The 21868-nt window shown below is 42.2% G+C and overlaps 3 protein-coding genes across 22 annotated transcripts in view; 1 reads left to right on the top strand and 2 right to left on the bottom strand.

Annotated features, from left to right (window-relative positions):
• CCDC30 (coiled-coil domain containing 30) overlaps window positions 1–2185 on the bottom strand; it is a 132805-nt gene extending 130620 nt beyond the window's left edge. For 8 of the 13 annotated variants that reach the window (XM_019836799.3, XM_045035639.1, XM_045035638.1 and 5 more), the window contains exon 1: window positions 1265–2182. The gene's annotated coding sequence lies outside the window, so the exon portion shown is untranslated. Of the gene's footprint in view, window positions 1–1264 lie in introns of all 13 variants that reach the window. The other 5 variants (XM_019836798.3, XM_019836800.3, XM_045035645.1 and 2 more) reach the window with 4 other exon arrangements.
• Window positions 2186–5026: 2841 nt separating this feature from the next.
• On the bottom strand, window positions 5027–8617 carry PPCS (phosphopantothenoylcysteine synthetase). 6 transcript variants are annotated; one of them, XM_006934650.4, is made up of 3 exons: window positions 8479–8617; window positions 7585–7688; window positions 5027–5878 (listed from the first exon to the last, which is right to left on the bottom strand). In XM_006934650.4, exons 2-3 carry the CDS (start codon window positions 7675–7677, stop codon window positions 5555–5557), a joined length of 417 nt encoding a protein of 138 aa, XP_006934712.1. In that variant the 5' UTR covers window positions 7678–7688; window positions 8479–8617; the 3' UTR covers window positions 5027–5554. The 6 variants fall into 6 exon arrangements, with proteins under 6 accessions (XP_006934712.1, XP_003990007.1, XP_006934711.1 ...); XM_003989958.5 differs by lacking the exon at window positions 8479–8617 and adding an exon at window positions 7860–8460; XM_006934649.4 differs by lacking the exon at window positions 8479–8617 and adding an exon at window positions 8305–8442.
• The window catches only part of ZMYND12 (zinc finger MYND-type containing 12), a 28192-nt gene continuing 14796 nt past the window's right edge, over window positions 8473–21868 (top strand). The window contains exons 1-4 of one of the 3 annotated variants that reach the window (XM_019836794.3): window positions 8473–8615; window positions 8823–9073; window positions 19986–20127; window positions 21236–21407. In XM_019836794.3, coding sequence (XP_019692353.1) covers window positions 8964–9073; window positions 19986–20127; window positions 21236–21407 — 424 coding nt within the window. In that variant the 5' untranslated portion in view covers window positions 8473–8615; window positions 8823–8963. Of the gene's footprint in view, window positions 8633–8822; window positions 9074–19985; window positions 20128–21235; window positions 21408–21868 lie in introns of all 3 variants that reach the window. The other 2 variants (XM_011284692.4, XM_011284691.4) reach the window with 2 other exon arrangements.

Raw genomic sequence — 21868 nt, 5'->3', positions numbered from 1 at the left:
AACCTCAGCATTGTTGACATTTGAGCTGAATAATTCTTTGTTGTGGGGGGATATTCTGTGCACAGAAGGATATAAAGCAGCATCCCTGGCCTCTGCCAACTGGATGCCAGTAACATCTCCCTAGCTGTGACAACTAAAAATGTCTCTATCCATTGCCACACATCTCTTGGGGAGCAGGATCACCCCCTGGGTTTAGAACTACTGTGCAGGGTGAAAGAAAAGTTATTAAAAGTTACTGTTTGGATGCCTGGCTGGCTCAGTCAGTAGAACATAGGACCCCGGATCTCAGTGTTGTGGGGTTGTGAGTTTCAAGCCCCACGCTGGGTATAGCGATTACTTTAAAATAAAATTTTTAAAAAAAGAGTTACTTTTCAATGTTGCCATCATGTTTGTTCAGAATATACATTTTGGAAGGGAAAGGTAAACCCCTTGCGATATAGCATCTAACACTCTTTTTCAAAAGTTAGAATTTATCCATTAAATGTGAACAACTGAAAAAGTTTCAGAACTTCTACCCCCCCCCCCAATCTATTATAGAAGAGAAAGCTGAACTTCTCAGTGTTTGGAAACTTGACCTGGCTGTAAGTATGAGATATCATAAATAAGTGTCATAATTGACCTGAGAAATAAAAATATCCAAATCATTCTGGCTCCCAAAATACCCTCTCAAAGTGTAACTTTGCATATATTCAGAATGGTTTACATTTAAATCCAAATACTGAGACAGAAATAGTCAGACTCAACAAGGAACACATACTTTAAGACAATTTAAATAAAGTTTTCCAACTAAAAGGAAATTGCACTGGCTCTAAATGAAACTCACTCTATTTTTAAGGTCCTATGTTCCAGTCTTTTAAGGACCACTAAGAGTGCTCCTTTGCCAAAAATATTTATTTTCAACCACTCCTCGTCATTTCTGTTTCTTGGCTCACATAGCAAAGAACGCCTTCTAGTTAAGAAACTGACATGAAGAGAAGGCACAAGAGATGCTGTTTCAAGCATCTCCTCTCCAGAAAATTCTATCGTATCAAGGCATTGAATTCATATGGGCTCATGAAAGTTGAAATACTGTTACATGATCATCCTGAATGATCTTTTCACATGCACGAAAGCATCGTGTATACCTAACATAGTATTCACTTGAGCCAGGAACAATCTTCTTTCTTTATATAAGCCTGGGACCGGCCTAAAAATGCATTTTGGTTGTTTTCCCCTCCATTTTCAAAACACACTAGGCTTGTAGAAATTTACTGTTTGTATTTACCAGTGTGCGCTTCTCCATGTTAGTCTCTAGTTTACCCAAGACAGGAAGCTTGCCACAGTGCAGAGAAACAGAGAAAATCTTCCAAATGATCCCAGAGCTGGAGAATGTGGAATACTTAGCTACCCAAAGCATTGTAGTAGGAAAGCAGAGGGAGGTGGTCTGTAGATGGCAGAGATGGTGGAGACGAATGGACATTCAGTGACGCGCAGCGTGGACAAGAAAGGGTGAAAATGGCTGTGGAATGAGCAGGATGAGAAAACTGGCACTCTGGGTGATGAGAGAAATGGATGAGGTTGTAGCTGGAAAGGCAGAAAGTAACTGACTTGATGACGTCTGATGCTGAAGATACAAAAGGCCTCCAGAGCTTCATCGGGAATTAAGGTTCCGCATGATGAACCTAAGGCGAAAAGGCAGAAAACAGCCTACAACCAGGGGAAGCCGTGGCTCCGAGGACTTCGTCCGGGCCGGGACCTTCAGGCGCGGTTGGCGGTGCAGGGCCGAGTCTTCGCCTGGGCGGTGGGAAAAGGAACGCCCGCCTAGCTGACTGACGGGGTTCCAAGCTCTCTCTCAGCAAGACAGGCAGCCTAAACCTAAAGGCCTGGGGCGGCTGGGTCCCAGGAGACGGGCGAGCCCTTCTTCAGGCGGTTTCACTCCAGCCCGCGACTACAAAGGCAGAGCTACGACAGGCTCTCCTGTTTCAGGCCATACTGGGGAGACGAGCGGGAAAGACGTAGAATGCTGAAAAGGGACGGGGAGTAGGCGCTTTCCTCCTCGGGGCTGAAGCGGGAACAGGGGGAACCTCAGGAACCAGGTCGGAAATTGTCTTTTGGAGAGTCCCGAGTCGCACGGCTCCTCCACCGCTGCTCCGCGGCCAGCTGCAGGTGCCTTCTCAGGCCAGAGCGTCATAGCAACCGCGCTGGCCGCAGGGACGCCAAGGCATCCTTCCGGCGGGAACCATAGAAACGACGCGCACCATTGGCTCAGGGGCTGCTCTTCCTGTGGAGACAGTGCACAACCATTGGCTTTTGGGTCGTGGGGCGGGGTTTTTTGGCAGGATTGAAGGTACGGCTCATTCCGTTGGCTTTGCAGTAACCATGGTCACAACCGGGCGCACGCTTGCTACTTCGGGGATACATTTTGTTAGCGGGCATTTATAACTATCAAATAGCTTCCCGCCTGGCCTTATCTAAAGACCGGGCCTAATGGTTTTATTTTTTTCTAGAAGTAACTTCATTCTTAAAAGGGAGAGGGTCAGGAGTTCTGAGTTTTAAGCCTAGATCCGTCACTACCTGGGCGCCTAAGACAAATCACATTTTTGGACCCGTCTTTATTACTGTACAACATGAATAAACCGGACTTGAATAGAATTGTCCCTGAGACAGAGCTCTTTAGAAGTTCTAAGCACTAAAGAAGAAGGAGGAGAAGAAGAAGGGGGGGGGGGGGGGGAGGAAGAAGAGGAGGAGGAGGGGAAGGAGAAGTCCCAAGCACTGAAAATTCAGTTTAGATGAACCCTTCCTTCCTCCACCTATGTCATGCAAAATAATTTCTACGTGACAATTTTTTTTAATAAATAAATATATATATTTTTTCAACATTTATTTATTTTTGGGACAGAGAGAGACAGAGCATGAACAGGGGAGGGGCAGAGAGAGAGGGAGACACAGAATCGGAAACAGGCTCCAGGCTCCGAGCCATCAGCCCAGAGCCTGACGCGGGGCTCGAACTCATGGACCGTGAGATCGTGACCTGGCCGAAGTCGGACGCTCAACCGACTGAGCCACCCAGGCGCCCCCTAAGTGACAATTTGACAGAGGCTTGTTTTATATCATCTTCATTTAAATGCTCTTATTGCAAGATTCTAGTTCTTCAAAGCTTGATTTGACTCCTGTTTTGGGGGCCCTTGCTTTGCTGATATCCCACACAGGTACATTTCAGTCTTATTCTAGTTCCACATAGGATCCTTTCCAAAGCTTGGCCAGTTGTCTGGACAGATCTTATCCCTTACTTTCTGTAAGTGCTTCAACCATTTCCTCGTGCAAGAGCCCTGCAAGTGTTTTTACTCTGATCTAAAATGCTCACCACCATCACTTCCGGCCCACTTAACTCCTACTTATCAGTTCAAGTGTCACTTCCTCCAAACAATCCTTGGGCATCCAATCTAGATCAAGTGCCTTCTCATTTGCTCTCATTGACTCATGTTCCTTTTCATTATTTCTTTCCTTGCACACTCCTATTTGCTGTTAAAGAAACAAACAAAAAATCTCTTGGAATATTAACATGTGTGAATACTGTTTAAGTGCTCCAAATGAAAATTAAACTGAATTGGGAAACACTTTAAATAATTGCATGTAGGGAAGTGGCGTTTATTTAAGCATAACAAAACAGGATAGGAAATGGTTCTCCAGGGAAGTAATAATTACGGCAGAAACAAACATTAAGATCTCTTCTAGTTTTCACTCCATTTGCTCTTATTGGACATTCCAACATCATAATGACAGTCATCATTCACATAAACCTATAGATGTAGGGAAGAAAATCAATCTTTTCTTCCTATCCCTTCAGTACTGCAGCCACTGCTGACAGAGCTTGTTGTCTTTGAGGTTTTGCTAATTGGACCTTAAGTTAATTTAAAAATTTTGTTCAATGAAACTGCTGCTTACAGAATAGTCCTGATTGCTGCAGTTATTTTTCCTCTGCTCAAAGAGTCACATCTCCTGACTTACTGATTTATTTCAATGCATTTCGGCACCTCTACTCAAGTCTTTTCAACTAAAATTGTGCCTGTCATTAGACACAAGGGGGTACCCTTCCCAACTCCATGAAATAGCACTAATTATATTTTATTTTGTTAAAAGTTTGAGAGTCAGCGCGAGTGGGGGACAGGGAGAGAGACACAGACAGGGAATCCCAAGCAGGCTCTGTGCTGCCAGTGCAGAACCCAATTCCAGGCTTGAACTCACGAAACTGCGAGATCATGACCTGAGCCGAAAACCAAGAGGTAGATGCTTAACCTACTGAGCGACCAGGTGCTCCACTAACAGCATTTTAAATCAAATATGTATAACTCCTATTTCTATCTACTTATTAATGGTAGTTTTTCAATATGCACTCTGGATCATCCTACAGATCATTAGGGGATTTTTCTGAACCACACTTCTTGTGCATTCCCAACCCAAAGCGCAGAACAGTGAAAGTTGCTTTGAAATCTTAAGAATTCAGGGACCAAGCGAGGCACCAGAATAATACTGCCACCGCCAGAAAATACACCAGAAAATTTAAGCGCAGGTGAAAAACCTACATGCCAGGCACCAGACTAATGCTTTATCTTCGCTGTTTTATCTAATCCTCGCCACAAAGGGCATTCCTTAGCAGAGAGATTTATTATCTCTGGTTTATAAATGAGGAGCCTGAGAGTAAGTTAAGGGTGTAAGCTTACAAAGGTCACAGGTGACACAGCTGGAACCATCAAACTTAGGCTGACTCCAAAGCCCATACTCCTTACCACATTGTAAAGCTTCCCTCAAGGCAGAAGTCACTAATAGGTCCCTGCCTGGCCCCGGGGTAGAAGCCAAAGTTAAATTTCCCCTAAGAGCAGTTCTAAAATATTTGAAAGGCAAACTGTTATCTCAAATAGAGTCAATCTAGAAAAAGGAGCAAAAAGTAAATGTAGGGGGAAGCACATCATTCTACAGGGAATCTATCCCAAGGGAAGTGTCCTTCTCTCCTACTCCCATCTTTGATAAAAACAACATTTCCATTGTGTTGGCTTTTGGGCACATACTTTATTGCACTTTATTATTCATACATCCATTTCCCAAACAGAGACATATTTATTCATCTTTTTAATCTTCATAATCCTCAGGACCTACCACATAGTAGGCATCAAGAAATATTTGATCTTCAAGGCATGGCCATTCATGCATCCCTAATCCTTCTCATAGTATGAAGAAGGTTGATATTCAGGCCTCACATGTATATGCTGAGGCATATAATTCCCAATGAGCTCTTTTTCTAAAGGTGAGCAACAGTTTGTGTTCATTTTCAAAATCCAGATGATAATCAGGTGAGTGTGTCAGGTGGTTTGGTCGTAACTGCTTTGCTCTTGTTTTCATTTTTATGGAGTATGAAATGACCTTTAAAAGACAAATACCAAACTATATTCACCTGCATACCACTCACTGCTTTCTCCCTTCATTTTCTCTGTCTTTATGAAAGCAAAGGGTTTATTTTCACCACTTGTAAGAGCCCTGATCCGCTGAACAAGTTTTGATCCTACAAAGGCTTTTCACTTCAGTTTTTGTCATGTATAAAAGCCGTGTGTCGAGACTGAAGATCATCCACTATCTTGTCTTCTATATCTACACCTTTCTCTACTTCTTCCTCTGATAGCAATATCTTGGTTTCTGAGTCTTTGGTTAGAATAACCACAAAGGACCGTCGTGACTCAATGCTATTAGCTATCACCACTTGATGTCGATAAACTTCCAAAGCATTCCGTGCACGATCAAGTATGATGGAAGGGTCAGTCTCCAACTTAAAGGAAATTATAAATGCTTTGGGAGCCCAGTCTTTAACCAAAGGAGAAAGCATTTTTGGCACCATCTTCATTGTTATCTGTATTGGAAAAAGAAAAGCTTAATAAGCAAACAAAGCTCAGTATCTACCAGGTCAATCTCATGGGAAACTAAGGAAGCAAGGACTCAGATTTTTGGCTAAGTCAGTTTAAGCGGTATTTCTCATTGTCAAACTTTTCAAAGCATTTATACATGCTTGGCTTAAAAGCCTTGGTTCTAGAGGGTTCATAAAGATACCTAATTCCAAGGCTTTATACAAATCCTGGGACAAGCCATGAATTAACCTTGCCCTACCACCCTCATTACCATTAACAGAGCTCTAGAAAAAGAGCATTATATTTTATTCAACATTCCCCTCATTTTAGCAAACACTCAAATAAACAAATGCAAATAATCTGTTCATGCAAATCTATAACCCAAATGTAACTTTGGCAGAAATTTAATTAAAGTTGGGTTTTTAAACCTCTGCCTAAAATATTTCTTGCACCGGTAGAATGGCTATTTGACTCCACTTAAACACTGTCACTCGTAACACATCTTAGCGGTGAAGAAACAGAACTGATTTTTATTTTCATTTGATCAAAACTCCCACTATGCCATTCTTGATCCCTTCTAAGAATGTTGAGTCGGTTTGTGTATTTTCAAGGAAGAACCAAAAAATACAGGATACACCAAAGCTCCCAGATTTTTAAAAGTGTGAATTTACTACGATAATTATCAGGATTTCCCCCTCAGAAAGTTAGCATAGGGATTATACATACATTCCCCACTTAATTTTTCTGCTTAGCATTTTCCACTATCTAACATAGTATGCATTTGGCTTATTTATGGTCTCCTCGGCAAAGGAGAAGCAACACGGGCACAGTGTATTTCTTTACACTGCTTTATCTCCAAGTCCTGCCATAGTATTTGGCATATAGAGGGTACTCAATAAATTATTTGTTGAACAAATGAACAGCAAATGCCCCACAGGCAGAGTTTCTCCTTTTAAATTCTGCTTGTATCATAAATGATTAAGAATTCTCTCAGGTTCCAAGAAGCCAGATCATCTCAACATCTGAACCACACCACTAGCCACCCCATACCCCTTCCTCAAACTACAGCCACCATGGTTATCTTACACCCACCGTTCTCTCTCTAATTTACCTTTCCTATTGATGCCAGAATGTTCTTTTCAAACAAGAATTTTTGTCTCATTCTCCTACTTGTTTGCCTTAGCTCCACAGGATAAAGTTCCTTAAGAGGGAATACAAAATCTTCTGCCAAGTAAGCTCTCTTCAGTCTCCCCACCCCCTGCCCAGCTCCCCACTCTCCCTGCTCTCCAGCCTTACCAAAGAATTTCAGTTCACCGCACACTGCTCATTTCCAAACTTCAATCTGTACTCAATCTGTAATGACCTTCCCTACTTTGTCTGGTATACTCTCTACTCATCTTTTAAAACCCAGTTATGTCATCTCCTCCAGGAAGCCTTCCTTGACTTCCCCAAGATTCACTCACCCCATGCTCTGACTTCACTTTGTACGTACCTCTACTAGAGCATTTATCACTCTGTACTGTAATTATGTCTGTGTCCAGCTCCCTCACTAGAGTGTGAGGTTCTTGAGGGAGGGCGGTGTCTTATTCATCTCTGTATCCCTAGTGCCTAGCACATACGGAATGCAGAAAGGCCATCTCCAGATCAAGAGGGAATTAACCCAAGATTGATTATAGGGGGATCAGATCTCTGGAAGAGAAGCGCCTGTCACCTGCAGTGGGCCCCCAGATGACTGGATCTTGTGTTCAGGCATTTCTGAGACAGGAACATAGAAATCTGACACGGCCGCAGCCAGGTAAAACATCGCAGAAGAGCCTGCAGAGAGAAGCACAGGGTGTAATAAATCGGAGTGGGATATGGGATCGGGTCCTTTTCAACTCAGGCTCCCTTGGCTGTGAGACCGCGGATAATGAAAAGGTGAGGGGAAAAGTGTCTGGGGGAGAAAGGCTCTGCCTGCAGGAAACCTTGGACTCCTAGGGCACGCACCCAGCGGATTGAGCGCCTGGGCCGCAGCCTGCAGCAGATGCAAATAGTCCGCCAAAGTGGAGAACTCCACGGCAAGGAAGGTGCCGGCAGCCGCAGCCTCCTGGTAGCTCTGCAGAGCGGCCGCGAAGCCCGGAAGTGCATTCTCCTCGGCCTCCAGGCTCAGCAAGCCCGAAGGGGTTGAGCCGCTGGGCCGCAACGCCGACAACCAGGTCTGGGGCGGGAAGCGGTGGGCAAAAGGGAAGGCGGAGCGAGCGCGGTACAGGAACAGGACCCCGTAGCCCGCGGCCAGGAAGGCCTCGGCCGAGGTGGCACCGCGCCGCCCGCTGCTGAAGTTGTCCAGGAAGCGCACTGGTCGGGCTTCCAGGGGGACCTTGGTGCCGCCGGACGTGATCAACACCACCCGCCGGCCCTGCGCGCCCAGCCTGGCGGCGAAGCGAGCCATAACCTCGGCGTAGCGCGCAGCTCCCGCAGGCTTGGGGAACTCGGCGACCAGGTCCACTTCCGCCATCAGTCCCTGGGCGCGCCCCACACTGGCGCACACTCTACCGCCACCGGCGCCGCGCCCCAGCCCGGCTCCAGGTCCCCGCGCAGCCGCAATAGCGAGGGGGCGGACCTTTACCTTACGCCGCACGCCGGCGCCAGCCTTCTCCGCGTCGGGGGAGGCGTGCCGGTTTCGACCCACAGCGCGGCAGAGGTGACCCTGAGCTAGCGGGACTTGTGGGCGGGCAGGCATCTGGAAGAGTCACGTCCCCTCATGTTAGTTTCCTCCTCCGGTAATGAACTGTCCGTTTTTGCCTCTAACCGGCCACCGTATAGACCTTCCTGGACTTTGATTCCACTGGAGTCAGATTGCCCGGCCATTTAACCTTCGGGACTTAAGTGGGGGGGGGGGGGGGGCGGGGGGAGTTTTGTTTTTTTTTTTTTTAATTATTATTATTTTTTAATCCGACAAATACACTCTAGATGTCAGTGGAACTGCGCTTCTCCCCCCTGAGCTTGAATTCCTGGGAACGAGGCTGCCCGGTAGAGGTCACGTGACGCCGGCGTCCGGCGTGTCCTCTCCAGGCAACCGTCCTGGGGACCGAAGACGCCGCTGGCTGCAACATGGACATCATCTGCCCGCTGGCGGTGCCCAAGGGGCGCCGGCTCTGCTGTGAAGTGTGCGAAGCCCCGGCCGAGCGCGTGTGCACGGCCTGCACGGTCACTTATTACTGGTAGGCCCTGAAATGTGGCACGTGGGCCCCTCAACTCCCTCCCTCTCTCCCCATTACAGGTCTGGGTGCCCTGCGTAAGCTATAGCACCAGCTCTGCCAGGGAACACTCAACGCGGTTTCAAGACAGGTCCCCAAGACTTCTGTGTGTGCCTCTTCTCCCACTCATTCATTCGTCACCAGATGTTTTGTTGACCGCCTACTGTGCGCAATGCACTGTTCTAGAAGCTGAAGTTAACTAGTGGAAACTTGGTGGACTGTGTCCCTCAAAGATCTAACATACTAATGCGGAAGATAGATAAACAAAAAGAAAACAAGATAATTTCAGAGAGTCATAAATGCCATAAAGACAAAGGAAATGTGATGGGAAGTAGGGCAGACAGCTTCTTGGAGGGTAGATGCTGATGTGAAAATAAAGTAGGAGCAGTCCACCGTAGAAATGCTGGGCTCTGAGGGTGTAAAGGCTGTGGTGTGTTTGAGGAATAGAAACCAGGCCAGTTTGGTGCACAGCCAAGACGGTGAGAGTGTGGGGAGGGTAGTAGAAAATGAGATGAGATTTCATTCGTTCAACATAACATCCCCTGATCTTTGCTTCCAATTAGACCTATGTTGGACCTGAGATAAAACTGCTAGGTGGCAGATGGCCAGAAACCTAGTCCAGCAAACTGACTTGTTTTAAAAAGTCATTATAATAGACTCAGCATGACAAGTACTGTCACTCAAGGTGCGCTGTTTCCTGGGACCTCTAAGGATGGAAGCCTTGTGGCTGGGGGCAGTATCTGGAAAGGTTTCTCTGAGTAAATAATGTTTGCGATGACTCTTGAAAGGTCAGTAGGAAATTGCTAGGTGAATGAACAATGAAGACAGAAGGGCAGGGTACTCCTGGCATCCAGGTCTACTTGGGTAAAAGCTAAAAGAACAGAGTTTATTCAGAGCCGGGTAGAGAAGGTAGTGGAGGAAGCAGTTGCTGATTTTCACATTGCAGACTGGACCCATTAGCAGATCATGGATAAATCACAACCAGCGTTTTAAGGAAAATGCACTTTTTTAAGGAAGAAAGTAGAATAACATAGAAAGTATCAGAGTAACCCTACTTGAATTGTTTCTTGAAAATTTTTAGCATTTTATGTGGATATGTGTGTTTGCAATGGTAAAATGTATTTCTTACTAAAAAGAACGTTTAAAAACGATTGTGGTAGGTAGTAGTAGGAGTTTAAACCAAGAAGATACAGGTTAGGGCCAGATGGTGACGTGAGATGGAGAAGTTTGGAATTTATCCTCTGGGATGTCATGGATCGTTTTGACGGGCTGTCCCTTGTGTTAAGGAGGGATGACAGTAGCAGTGTGGAAGATAAATTGGAAGGTAGACCCTGGAGGCCGCATCACTGATTAAGAAGTTGTTGCAGTTGGGGCACCTGGGTGGCTCAGTCAGTTAAGCATCTAACTTCAGCTCAGGTCATGATCTTGCAGTCCGTGAGTTTGAGCCCCTCATCGGGCTCTTTGCTGACAGCTCAGAGCCTGGAACCTGCTTTGGAATCTGTTTCTCTCTCTCTGTCTCTCTGTCTGTCTGCCCCTTCCCTGCTCACAGAGTGTATAAAACAGATGTGTTTATAGGAAAAGAGTATAAAGAAGTTGACCAAAATATCAGACTATTAATCTCTAAATTGTGAGATTATAGATTATTTTTCTTCTTTATTTTTTATATTTTCAAATTCTCTATAGTAAGCATGAGTTACATTAATAATTAGGGAAAAAAATCTTTTGGGGTGCCTGGGTGGCTCAGTCAGTTGAGCATCCAACTTTGGCTCAGGTCATGCTCTCTGTCTCTCTCTGTCTCTCAAAAATGAATAAATGTTCAAAAAAAAAAAAGTTGTTGCAGTGATCCTAGTAGAAAGTGAATCTACCTCTCTCAGACTGAATTAGGTGTTCCTCCTCAGTGCTCTCGCAGCACTGTATATGTTCCCTAGCCTAAAATTTAGGACACAGATTGACATCAGTTGTTTAATAGTCCATATTCCTCACTAGGTCTGTATATTCCATGAGGGAAGGGACGGCATGTGTGTTTTTCTTGCAGTGTCTTCATTGCCTTTAGAATACAATTCAGGGGGGCGCCTGGGTGGCGCAGTCGGTTAAGCGTCCGACTTCAGCCAGGTCACGATCTCGCGGTCCGTGAGTTCGAGCCCCGCGTCAGGCTCTGGGCTGATGGCTCGGAGCCTGGAGCCTGTTTCCGATTCTGTGTCTCCCTCACTCTCTGCCCCTCCCCTGTTCATGCTCTGTCTCTCTCTGTCCCAAAAATAAATAAAAACATTGAAAAAAAAATTTTTTTTAAAAAGAATACAATTCAGGATTTGTAGCAAAAACTGCAAAGCCCTGGTCATTTCTCTACCTTCATTTCCCACTACACTCACCCTCTCTTCTCCTTGATGTAGTTACCGAGGTTTTCTTCAGGTCTAGTTTGCCAAGTCCTTTCCTCCCTCAGTTTCTTTGCCTGGACTGTTTTCTCTACTAGGAACGTCCTCTTCAGCCACAAGCTCCCTCTCATCCTTCAGTTCTCAGGAATGTTATTTCTTCAAAGAGGTCTTTCTGGAAGTACTCCTCTCTGAGTTTTCTCGCTCACCTTTTTCTTCGTTTTTCCTGTACTTTTGTATTTCGTGTTTACTTGTTTAGTATCTGTGTCTCTTACTAAACCTGCACATACCGCACACTCAGTGATCATTTGTTGAATAAGCGAGCTTCTGAGTGAATAGTAAACCTATTAACACAGAAGGAGGTGGTGGGGGGGTGACAGATTGGGTAGGGGATACACAGTTTGAGGGCCTTCAGGTCCCTTGGGAGAGATGGCTAGTAAACCACTTCAAGTACAGGCCTGGCACTCAGGGGAGAGAGGAGAGCCTCTACCTGATATGAGCATCTACTTCTTTCCTTCTTGCCTTCATCCCTGCAGCCAGAAGTAATTCCTTCTTCCTCTCAACTCACTTTGTCGTCACTCTCTACTCTCAGATGACTCTTACTTCCCTTCTTCATTTTAGTTGTTGACACGTGTGCTGTCTCAATTTTATTATGTTCCATTAATGCAGGATATTATGTTGAATATGTGTAGAAGGACTATCCTGCAAATGCTGTCTTTTGATCTGTGTCAAACCCATCTGTATATACCTTACAGTCTCTTGCAGAGTGTCGTGAAACAGTCAGAACTAAATATGTGATGAATGCATGAATAAGTTATTATTTCCTATGCCCCTATCCACCATTAGTTCCTTTCTCTTCTTTCACTGCCTTTAATTCTCTTTAAGGTGTTCTCCTCTCCCCTCCACCTTCTTTTCTTCAGATTTCTCTATGCTTGTGTCCTGGGGATTTTAAGATTTTTCCATAAAATAAAGCTGAGTTAATTGTTCTGCATCTCAGAAATGAGGGCTTTAATACTCCTCCCTCACCAGGTTTTGTGGTCAAGTGCAAAGCATGTAGCATCATGCCTGAAACCAAACTGACACTCAGTAAATATTCTTTTCCTTCATTCCAAATTTAAGGAGCCAGAAGGACAGTAAACTTGAATTTGTGAAAGTTTTTTTTTCCTCTTTTTTTGCAAAAGAATTTTCTTCTTTTAAAATGTTTTAAAATGTTTATTTATTTTTGAGAGAGTGAGAGACAGAGGGTGAGCAGGGGAGGGGCAGAGACAGCCGGAGACACAGAACTGGAAGCAGGCTCCAGGCTTTGAGCTGTCAGTGCAAAGCCCGATGCAGGGCTTGAACTCATGAACTGTGAGATCATGACCTGAGCCGAAGTTGGATGCTCAACTGACTGAGCCACCCAGGCACCCCAAAAGATTTTTTTCCCTAATTATTAATGTAACTCATGCTTACTATAGAGAATTTGAAAATACAAAAAATAAAGAAGAAAAATAATCTATAATCTCACAATTTAGAGATTAATAGTCTGATATTTTGGTCAATTTCTTTATACTCTTTTCCTATAAATACATCTGTTTTATACACTCTGTTAATCTTGCACATATTGTTCTATATTGGATTATGAGAATATAGCCAGGAAACAGAACATTTGTAAGAAAAGGCAATTTTATTAAAGTACACAGTGAAACATTACAGAAAGTTACAAGAGGCTTTAGTACTGTAAGTTAACAAATCATTGCATATAGATAAGAGTGGTTTGCAGTAAGTTTTATTTAACATGTGGGGCACAAATTATAATGTTTTCACTGATCAGGAAAAGAAAACGAATAGTGAAGTGGTATTCAATAGTAGGAGACAGTATGATCTGTGGTAAACTGCAGAATGAGTGTCCTGCCTAATGTCTTCCAAATTTAGTCTAAAAAACATGGTAATGGTTGGGGGGCTGGGATGGCTTCATCGGTTAAGTGTTCAACTCTTAGATTCAGTTCAGGTCACGATCTCATGGTTTGGTGAATTCAAGCCCCACATTAAGCTCTGTGCTGACAGCGTGGAGCCTGCTTGGGATTCTCTCTCTCCCTCTCTCTCTCTGCCCCTCCCCTACTCATGCTGTCTCTGTCTCTCTTAAATAAATAAACTTAAAAAAAATTAAACAAACTTATTAAAACACAAAACAAAACATGATATTGGCCAAAAAATGTCTAGCTCACAGGCTACTTGATTGTGAGCCCTGATTGAAAATATATTTCAACTCCTTTATGCATGACTCTGTGCTGGGTATTAGGGATTAGACAGATGAATAAGAAAAAGAACTCATGAATCTATAAATAATGCTCATTTTATTTGGAAAGGCTAGATATGTCAAATGCTCTCAGTGGAACAAAAATTCAGGCAGTTAAGTAAATTAATATTTCCATTGCTCACACGATTATTCAAAAAGTCCCTATTTAATAAATATCCTATGGAACTCAACTGTTTCTATATCCTGGCTGTTAAGTGCTTTAATTGATTTGTTTACAGTAATTCTCTATAAAGTTTTTTAAGTGCTTTATGTCATTTCTATGATAGCAGTTACAGTTTAAAGAGAAAATACTTTATTGCATTTCTGTTGTCCCAGAAGGAAAGAAGGAGAGAGAGTTTGAACAAAGCTATATGTTGTCTATGACTGTTTTTGTGCTACCACAAGAGTTGAATTTTTACAACAGAGACCATGTAGCTCTCAAAGCCTAAAATATTTGGCCCTTTACAGACAAACTTTGCTGACCCTGTGCTAGGTTATTGTTACCAGTTTTGGAATATGTATAAATGGAATCAGTTAACTTAGACATTTGAGTAAAAATATATAATCGGCAGTAGAAATGCAAAAACTCATGATTTATGTATCCAACAACAGAGTCTCAAAATGCATGAAGTAGAGAAGGGAGAAATAATTAATAGTTGGACACTTCAGTATTCCACCGTGAATAATGAGCAGGAGATAAGCAAGGAGATACAAGGCTTGAACAACACTATAAGCCAACTAGACCTAACAGACATCTATATACATTCTTCTCAAGTGCATATGGAATATTCTCCAGGATAGACCATGTATTAGACCATAAAGCAAGTCTCAATAAATTTATAAGGGTTGAAATTATACAAAGTATGTTCTGTAACCACAGCGGAATGATATTAGTAATAACAGAAGGAAATTTGGGGAATTTATGAATGTATGGAAATAACACAGTCTTAACCTGTGAGTCAAAGAAGAAATCACAAGGGAAATTAGAAAATGCTTTGAGATGAAATGAGAACAAAAATACCAATACTAAAACTTACGGGATGCAGTAAAAGCAGTACTCAGAGGGAAATTTCTAGCTATAAACACATACATTATAAAAGAAGTAAGATCTCAAATCAGTGACCTGCCCTTCCACTTTAAGAAACTAGAGAAAGAAAAAGCAAACTCAACCCAAAACTAATGGAAGGAGGAAAATATTAAAGATTAGAGTAGAGAGAAGTGAAATAGAGAATAGAGAAGCAAGAGAAAGAATCAACAAAACTAAAAATTGATATTTTAAAGAGATTAACAAAATTGACAAACCTTTATTTAGATTGACCAGGAAGAGAACACCCAAATTACTAAAGTCAGAAATCAAAGTGGGGACATTGGTAGCAACTTTGCAGAAATCAAAGAGGTTATAAGAGAATACAATGTAGAAATGTATGCCAACGAATTAGAAAACCTAGATGAAATATATTCCTAATAAGACACAAACTGGCAAACTGACTCAAGAGAAAAAGAATATCTGAGTTGATCTATTAACTAAAAAGATTTAGCTAGCAACCAAAAACTTCCCACAAAGAAAAGCCCAGGACCAGATGACTTCACTAGTGAATTCTATCAAATACTTAAAAGAAAAATTAATGCTAGTTAGTTCTTCAAGATTCTTCAAAAACTTCAAATTCTTCAAAAACTCTTCCAAAAAGTAAAAGAGGAAGAAAAAGTCCCCAACTCATTTTATGAGGCCCACATTACCCTAATATCAAAACCAGACAAAAATATCACAAGAAAAAACTACAGATCAACATCCCTCATGAATATGGGTGCAAAAAATCCTCAACAGAATACTAGCAAACCAAATCCAGCAGCATATAAAAAAGGATTATACATCATGACCAAGTGGCATTTCTTCCAGGAATTCAAGGTTGGCTCAACATGCTAATATCAATCAGTTTAAGACATCATTTTAACAGATTAGAAGACAAAAACCACACGATAATTTGAATAGACACAGAAAAAGCATTTGATAAAATCCAACACCCTTTATAATAAAGACACAATAAATTAGGAATGGAAAGAAACTTTCATAACTTGGTAAAGGGTATCTGTGAATAAACTTATAAACAGAAAGCTAACATCATACTGAGTGATCAAAGACTGAGAGCTTCCCCCCCTTCCCCCAAAAATCAGGAATGAGACAAGAATGTTACCTTTATTACTTCTATGCAACATTGTTCTAGAACTAGTTGGGGCAGCTAGGCAAGACAATGAAATAAGAGGCATCCAACTTGGAAAAGAAGGAGTAAAAAAGACTTCTTTTTGGTTATATAGAGAAATCCCTAAAGAACCTACAAAAAAAAAAAAAAAACTATTAGGACTAATACATGAATTCAGCAAGGTTACAGGATACAAAATCAATGTGCAAAAATCAGTCGTATTTCTGTATGCTAGCAACGAACAATCTGAAAATTAGGAAAGCCATTCCATTCACAATAGTGTCAAAAAAATTTTTTTTAATCCAAGAATGGCAAGACTGTATATACACAAACATTTTTGAAAGAAATGAAAGACCTACATAAATGAAGAGACATTCCATATTCATAGTTTATGAATATGTTTATGAAGTATTAAGAAGACTTAATATTATTAAAATAGTGACACTTAAAAATGATCTACAGATTTAGTGCAATCCGTGTCAAAATTCCAACTGTCACTTTTGCATAAATGGCCACACTGATCCTAAAATTTATATGAAAATGCAAAGTACCCGAAATAGCCAAAAAGTCTTTTAAAAAGAACAAAGTTAGAGGACTCATACTTTTCAGTTTCAAATTTTACTATGAGGCTACAGTAGTGAAGACTGTGGTACTGACGTAAGGATAGACATATAGATCAATGGACTAGAATTGAGAGTCCTGAAATAAGCACATACATTTATGGCCCATTGATTTTCAACACGGGTGCCAAGACCATTCAACTGGGGAAAGAATGGTCCCTTCCAGATGGTGCTGGGATAACTGCATAGCCACATGCAAAAGAATGAATTTGGACTCCTACCTTACACCATATACGAAAAGAGCTAAATGTAAGAGCTAAAACCAAAATTTTCAGAGGGAAACTTAGTTGTAAATCTGTGTAATTTAGGATTAGGCAACCATTTAGATAGGACACCAAAAACACAAAGATCCAAAGAAAAAATGGATTAGCTGGACTTCATCAAAACTTAAAACTTCTGTGCATCAGGGGCACCTGAGTGGCTCAATCAGTTAAGTGCCTGACTCTTGATTTCGGGTTAGGTCATGATCTCACAGTTCGTTAGTTCAAGCCCCGTGTGGGGCTCTGCACTGGCAGTGTGGAGCCTGCTTGGGAGTCTCTCTGTCCCTCTCTGTCCCTCCCCTGCTCTCTCTCTTTCTCAAAATAACTTAAAAAATAAAAATTTAAAACTTCTGTGCATCAGATAAGCAAGATAAGTCAGTCAGAGAAAGATAATACCATATGATTTCATTCATATGTGGAATTCAAGAAACAAAACAAATGAGCATAGAGGAAGGGAAGGACAAATAAAATAAGAAAAAAAGCAGAGAAGGAGGCAAACCACAAGAGACCTTTAATGATAGAGAACAAATGGAGGGTTGCTGGAGGGGAGGTGGATAGAGGGATGGGTTAAATGGGTGATGGGTATTAAAGAGGGTACTTGTGATCAGCACTGGGTGTTGTATGTAAGTAATGAATCACTGAATTCTACTTCTGAAACCAATTTTACCCTATATATTAACTAACTTGAATTTAAATAAAAATCTCAAAAGAGAAAAAAAAAGAATTAGAAATTTGTTATAAAGAAAAGGCAGATTTTTTTTTTTTTACAAATAAAGTAAGTACCAAAAAAGAAAACAACAACAACAACCCAATAAACTGTGCATCAGAGAACATCATCAAGAAGGTGAAAAGACAACCCACAGAATGGGCGAAAATATTTACAAATCCGATACCTGATAAGGATCTTCTGTCTGGAATATGTAAAGGACTCTTAAAACTCAACAGCAAAAAGCTAAAAGACTCAGTTAAAAAATGGTCAGAAGATTTGAATACACAATTCTCCAAAGAAGATCTACAAATGGCCAATAAGCACATGAAATGATGCTGAACATTTTTGTTAAGGAAATGCAAAATAAAATCACAATGAGATACTACTTCACACACACTGAAATAGCTTTAATTTAAAAAAAGAGAATAGCAAGTGTTGGCAAAGATACAGAAAACCGAACCCTTCATATATTGCTGGTGGGCTATAAAAGTGTTCAGCCTCTGTGGAAAACGTTTTGGCAGTCCTCAAAAAGTTAAACATATAGTTACTATATGACCCAGCAATTCCATTCTTAGGTATGTGCTCAGAGAATTGAAAACATACGTTCAGTCTAGAATGATGGAGATGCGAGTTGTGTCCATTTTTCTCTGCAAGTAATAATATGTTCACATGTAGTCTGCTGCAGTTTTGTGCATATGTTGTGCAAATTCTTACATGAGAATTGCTTGGACAAGGGTCATGCATATGTATAAATTTGCTAGACATCACCATAAAACCATCCAAATTTTTGCGTGAAAGTTCTCCTCTTCCCACACTATTAAAATACTAAAATTTAAAACTTTAAAATAAAAGAAAACATATGTTCACACAAAAACTTGTATACAAGTATTCATAGCAGCATTATTCATCATAGCCAAAAAGTAGAAGTAACTCAAATGTCCACCAACTGATGAATGGATAAACATTAAAAGTGATACAGCCACGCAGTGGAATATCATTCAGTCGTACAGAGGAATAAAATATTGATAAATGCTATGAAATGGATGGACTTTGCAAACATCATGCTAAGTGTAAGAAACCAGACCCAAAAGGTCCCATGTTATCTGTTAACATTTATATGTAATGTCCCAAAAAGGCAAACACAGAGAGAAAGTAGATTAGTGGTTTCTGGGCATCAGTGGGTGGAGAGAAAAATGAGGGGACCGGCTAGAGCAAATGGATTTTTTTTTTTTTTGATTGATGAAATTGTCCTGGCATTAGATAGGGTGATGGTCTTACAATCTTGTGATTATACTAAAAACCACTGAATTTAAAGTATACTTAAAAATGTAAAAAAGGGGGCTCCTAGTTGGCTCAGTCGGTTAAGCTTCGGCTCAGGTCATGATCTCACAGTTTGGTTCGTGAGTTCAAGCCCCACATCGGGCTCTGTGCTGACGGCTCAGAGCCTGGAGCCGGCTTCGGATACTGTGTCTCCCTCTCTCTGTCCCACCCCTGCTCACACTCTTGTCTCTGTCTCCATCTCCCTCAAAAAATAAGTAAACATTTAAAAAATGTAAAAGAAATGTAAAACAAAAATAATTGGAGAAAGGGCCAGAATCAGGTAATAGGTTTGGGAATCATTCACAGAGGTAATTACAGGCAGTGGGAATGGATTCTCTGTAGGGCTGCTGTCCTGTCCAATTAAGTGTTTAAAAATACTAAATCTGTATGTAAATTTCAGAAAAGCTTTATGCCAACTGTCACAGTGCTTCCCTCTGGAGAACTAAGAAAACACCTGACTCTGGAGTATAGGCTCGGGGTAACTACTTAAACTTTCCACACCTATGCTTCCTTATCTTTGAAATAATAGCTTTGGTTTTGCTCTCAAAAAATGAAATAGTTACTAGCAAAAACACCTGCTGCGCCACTGGGATTTGGGGCCGTTCCCATGGTGTTCGTGTCAGTGTGCCCCCTGGAACAACAGACACTGCAAGCAGAGCTCTCCAGAGCTAAGTGACACAGTGGCACTCATGGTAGGAAAGTGTCTCCTAGAGCCTCAACCAATGTAAATTCCTCTCCTTTCCCCGAGGAAAAGACCCTCTCGCCCATCAACTTTGGTGTTCAGATATTCTGAAAATGGTCTTAGAACAATGGAGAGATAAAGTCGTCTTTGTTGTTCCTAACCAAGCAGAAAAGCGGAACAGCCACGGCGTCACCACGTGACTTCGGAGCGTGACCCTGTGCCCAAAGAAACAGCAGCCTCCCTCCCCAACTAGTTCTTACACCATCAAATAGCCTCATGACAAAAAAGGGATTTGTGTCAGAAATGGCATCGGGTTCCCTGCCTGACGGTATGTGTTGGGCTTACTTCTCCAGTTTTTAGGGCTGGGCCAGTAGTAGGGCCAAGAGAATCGTGGGTCAGGCCCAAGGTAAAGATCATGAAATCCGTGCTTTTATTGTCAGTGGTGTGGTTCATCAAAGAGCTGACTGGGACAGCATCCATGAGAAGATCTGTCAGCTCCTGATCCCACTGCGCACCACCATGCCCTTCTACAATTCAGAGGAAGAGCGGCAGCATGGCCTGCAGCAGCTTCGGCAGCGGCAGGTGGGTCTTGCGGGACTGTGACAGGGGTGGCTCACGGGTGCCGCGAAACTTCCCAGGAGAAAGGGCGAACCTCCTTGAGGACAGAGACTTTGTTTTGTGGCTCTATGCCCTCAGTACCATTCAGTCAGTTGTTCCCCACATATTTACTGAATACCTACTGTATTAGGTGCCAAAGGCTGCCATAACAAAATACCGTAGACTGGGTGGCTTAAACAACAGAAATTCTGGAACCTAGAAGTCCCAAGATCAAGGATGGGTATCAACAGGCTTGGTTTTCTCTGTTCACAGGCATCCCTGGTGTTTCCAAATGTCTTCTTAAAAGGACACCAGTCAAATTGGATTAGGGGCCACCCTAATGGCCTCATTTTAACAATCACCTCTGTAAGGCCCTGTCTTTAAACACAGTGACATTCTTGGGTACTAGGGGTTAGAGCTTGAGTTTGGGGGAGGGGAGAACAGAATTCAGCCTTAACACCCATATATGCCAAGTATGTTGATAACAGCATAGGTGCATAGGAGGAGGTCAAAAAAATGATGTATGAATACACTAGGGAATACATAAAGGAGATTTTATGGCATTGATAAGCATCTCAATTATTCTAAAAAAAATTAGGGCTTTATAAGCCATAAATCTCAAAACACCAGATTCATCCATTTTAGTATTGTGGCACTTTGAGAATGGCTTTGGGACAATGCAGAGTTTAAGTTATTTCTGATAATCGCTATATCTGTTATCCTAACTCCAGAAGGAAAGAGAAGATATTTCTCTCAAAATTAACTCAAGCAGAAAGCCAGATTTTTTTAGAATGTCCTAAGACATGACAGTTCTGCTAAACCACAATTTTATTACAAATATAAGAATAATATTTATTGCATAGTTTTCTATTAAGCACTCATTTATGCTGATCAATGAACTACAGTGAAAGGACACTTGTTCCTGGCCCTTGAGGAACTCACAGTCCGGGTTTTTTCTATCACCTATTTTGGATTTCATGGCCACCCTAATACAAGCAGGTTAGCTTGGTGCCCTCGACCAGTTCATTAGGTGTTGGCCTTGCTCCAGGTGTACCTGTGCCCGCCATTGATGGTCTAGTTTTTTCTTCCGCAGAAGCACTTGATTGAATTCTGCTACACTGTAGCCCAGAAGTACCTCTTTGAAGGAAAACACGAAGCCGCTGTCCCGGCAGCTTTGCATTCGCTTCGCTTCCGCATGAACCTACACGGCCTGAGTTCCGTAGAGCTTGTGCCTGCTTACCTGCTGCTGGCCGAGGCGAGCCTGGGTAAGGGAAATGACTTGAGATCCCCGGGGACCCCTTAAAGAGCACTATACCGGGTCGTTTCAGCGGCCAAAGAGTGCAACCTTGGAAGTGGCACCAAGACACTTTTCGTAAAAGAGCAGTGTTGCTGTAAAGTTTGGCATAAGGTGGGGAAGCAGATGTCATCAACTTTGGGCTCCTACTGATGGAAATCCACTAAATAGCTGGTCTAAGCAGAAAGAGGACATTTACGAGGACCCTGGGGTGTCCCAGGGGAATTGAGTCTTCATGAGGCACTAGAATCAGAGTGTTGTAACCAACTGAGGCTGGTGCTCTGCTTCTCTCTTGGGCCTTGTCTCTTGTCTCTGCTTCTGTCTTCGCATCTGCTTTATTTTCCATCTCTGTAGATTTTTCTGCCCAATGCCTACCACAGAAGACAGCTACCCCAAAATATCAGATGTAGCTGAATTTACAGGGAATCTACG

The sequence above is a fragment of the Felis catus genome, chromosome C1 (assembly GCF_018350175.1).
Source record: "Felis catus isolate Fca126 chromosome C1, F.catus_Fca126_mat1.0, whole genome shotgun sequence".
NCBI classification, from domain to species: domain Eukaryota; kingdom Metazoa; phylum Chordata; class Mammalia; order Carnivora; family Felidae; genus Felis; species Felis catus.
The sequence above is the reverse complement of the archived record's forward strand: the minus strand, read 5'-3'. Positions and strand labels throughout refer to the sequence as shown.

Coding starts and splice junctions, on each gene's coding strand:
- PPCS (XM_003989958.5), bottom strand. CDS start 8,367: ATGGCGGAAGTGGACCTGGTCGCCGAGTTCCCCAAGCCTGCGGGAGCT. Junction 7,689..7,859: donor CCAGGCGCTCAATCCGCTGG/GTGCGTGCCCTA, acceptor TTCTCTCTGCAG/GCTCTTCTGCGATGTTTTAC. Junction 5,879..7,584: donor CATCTGGGGGCCCACTGCAG/GTGACAGGCGCT, acceptor TTTCCAATACAG/ATAACAATGAAGATGGTGCC.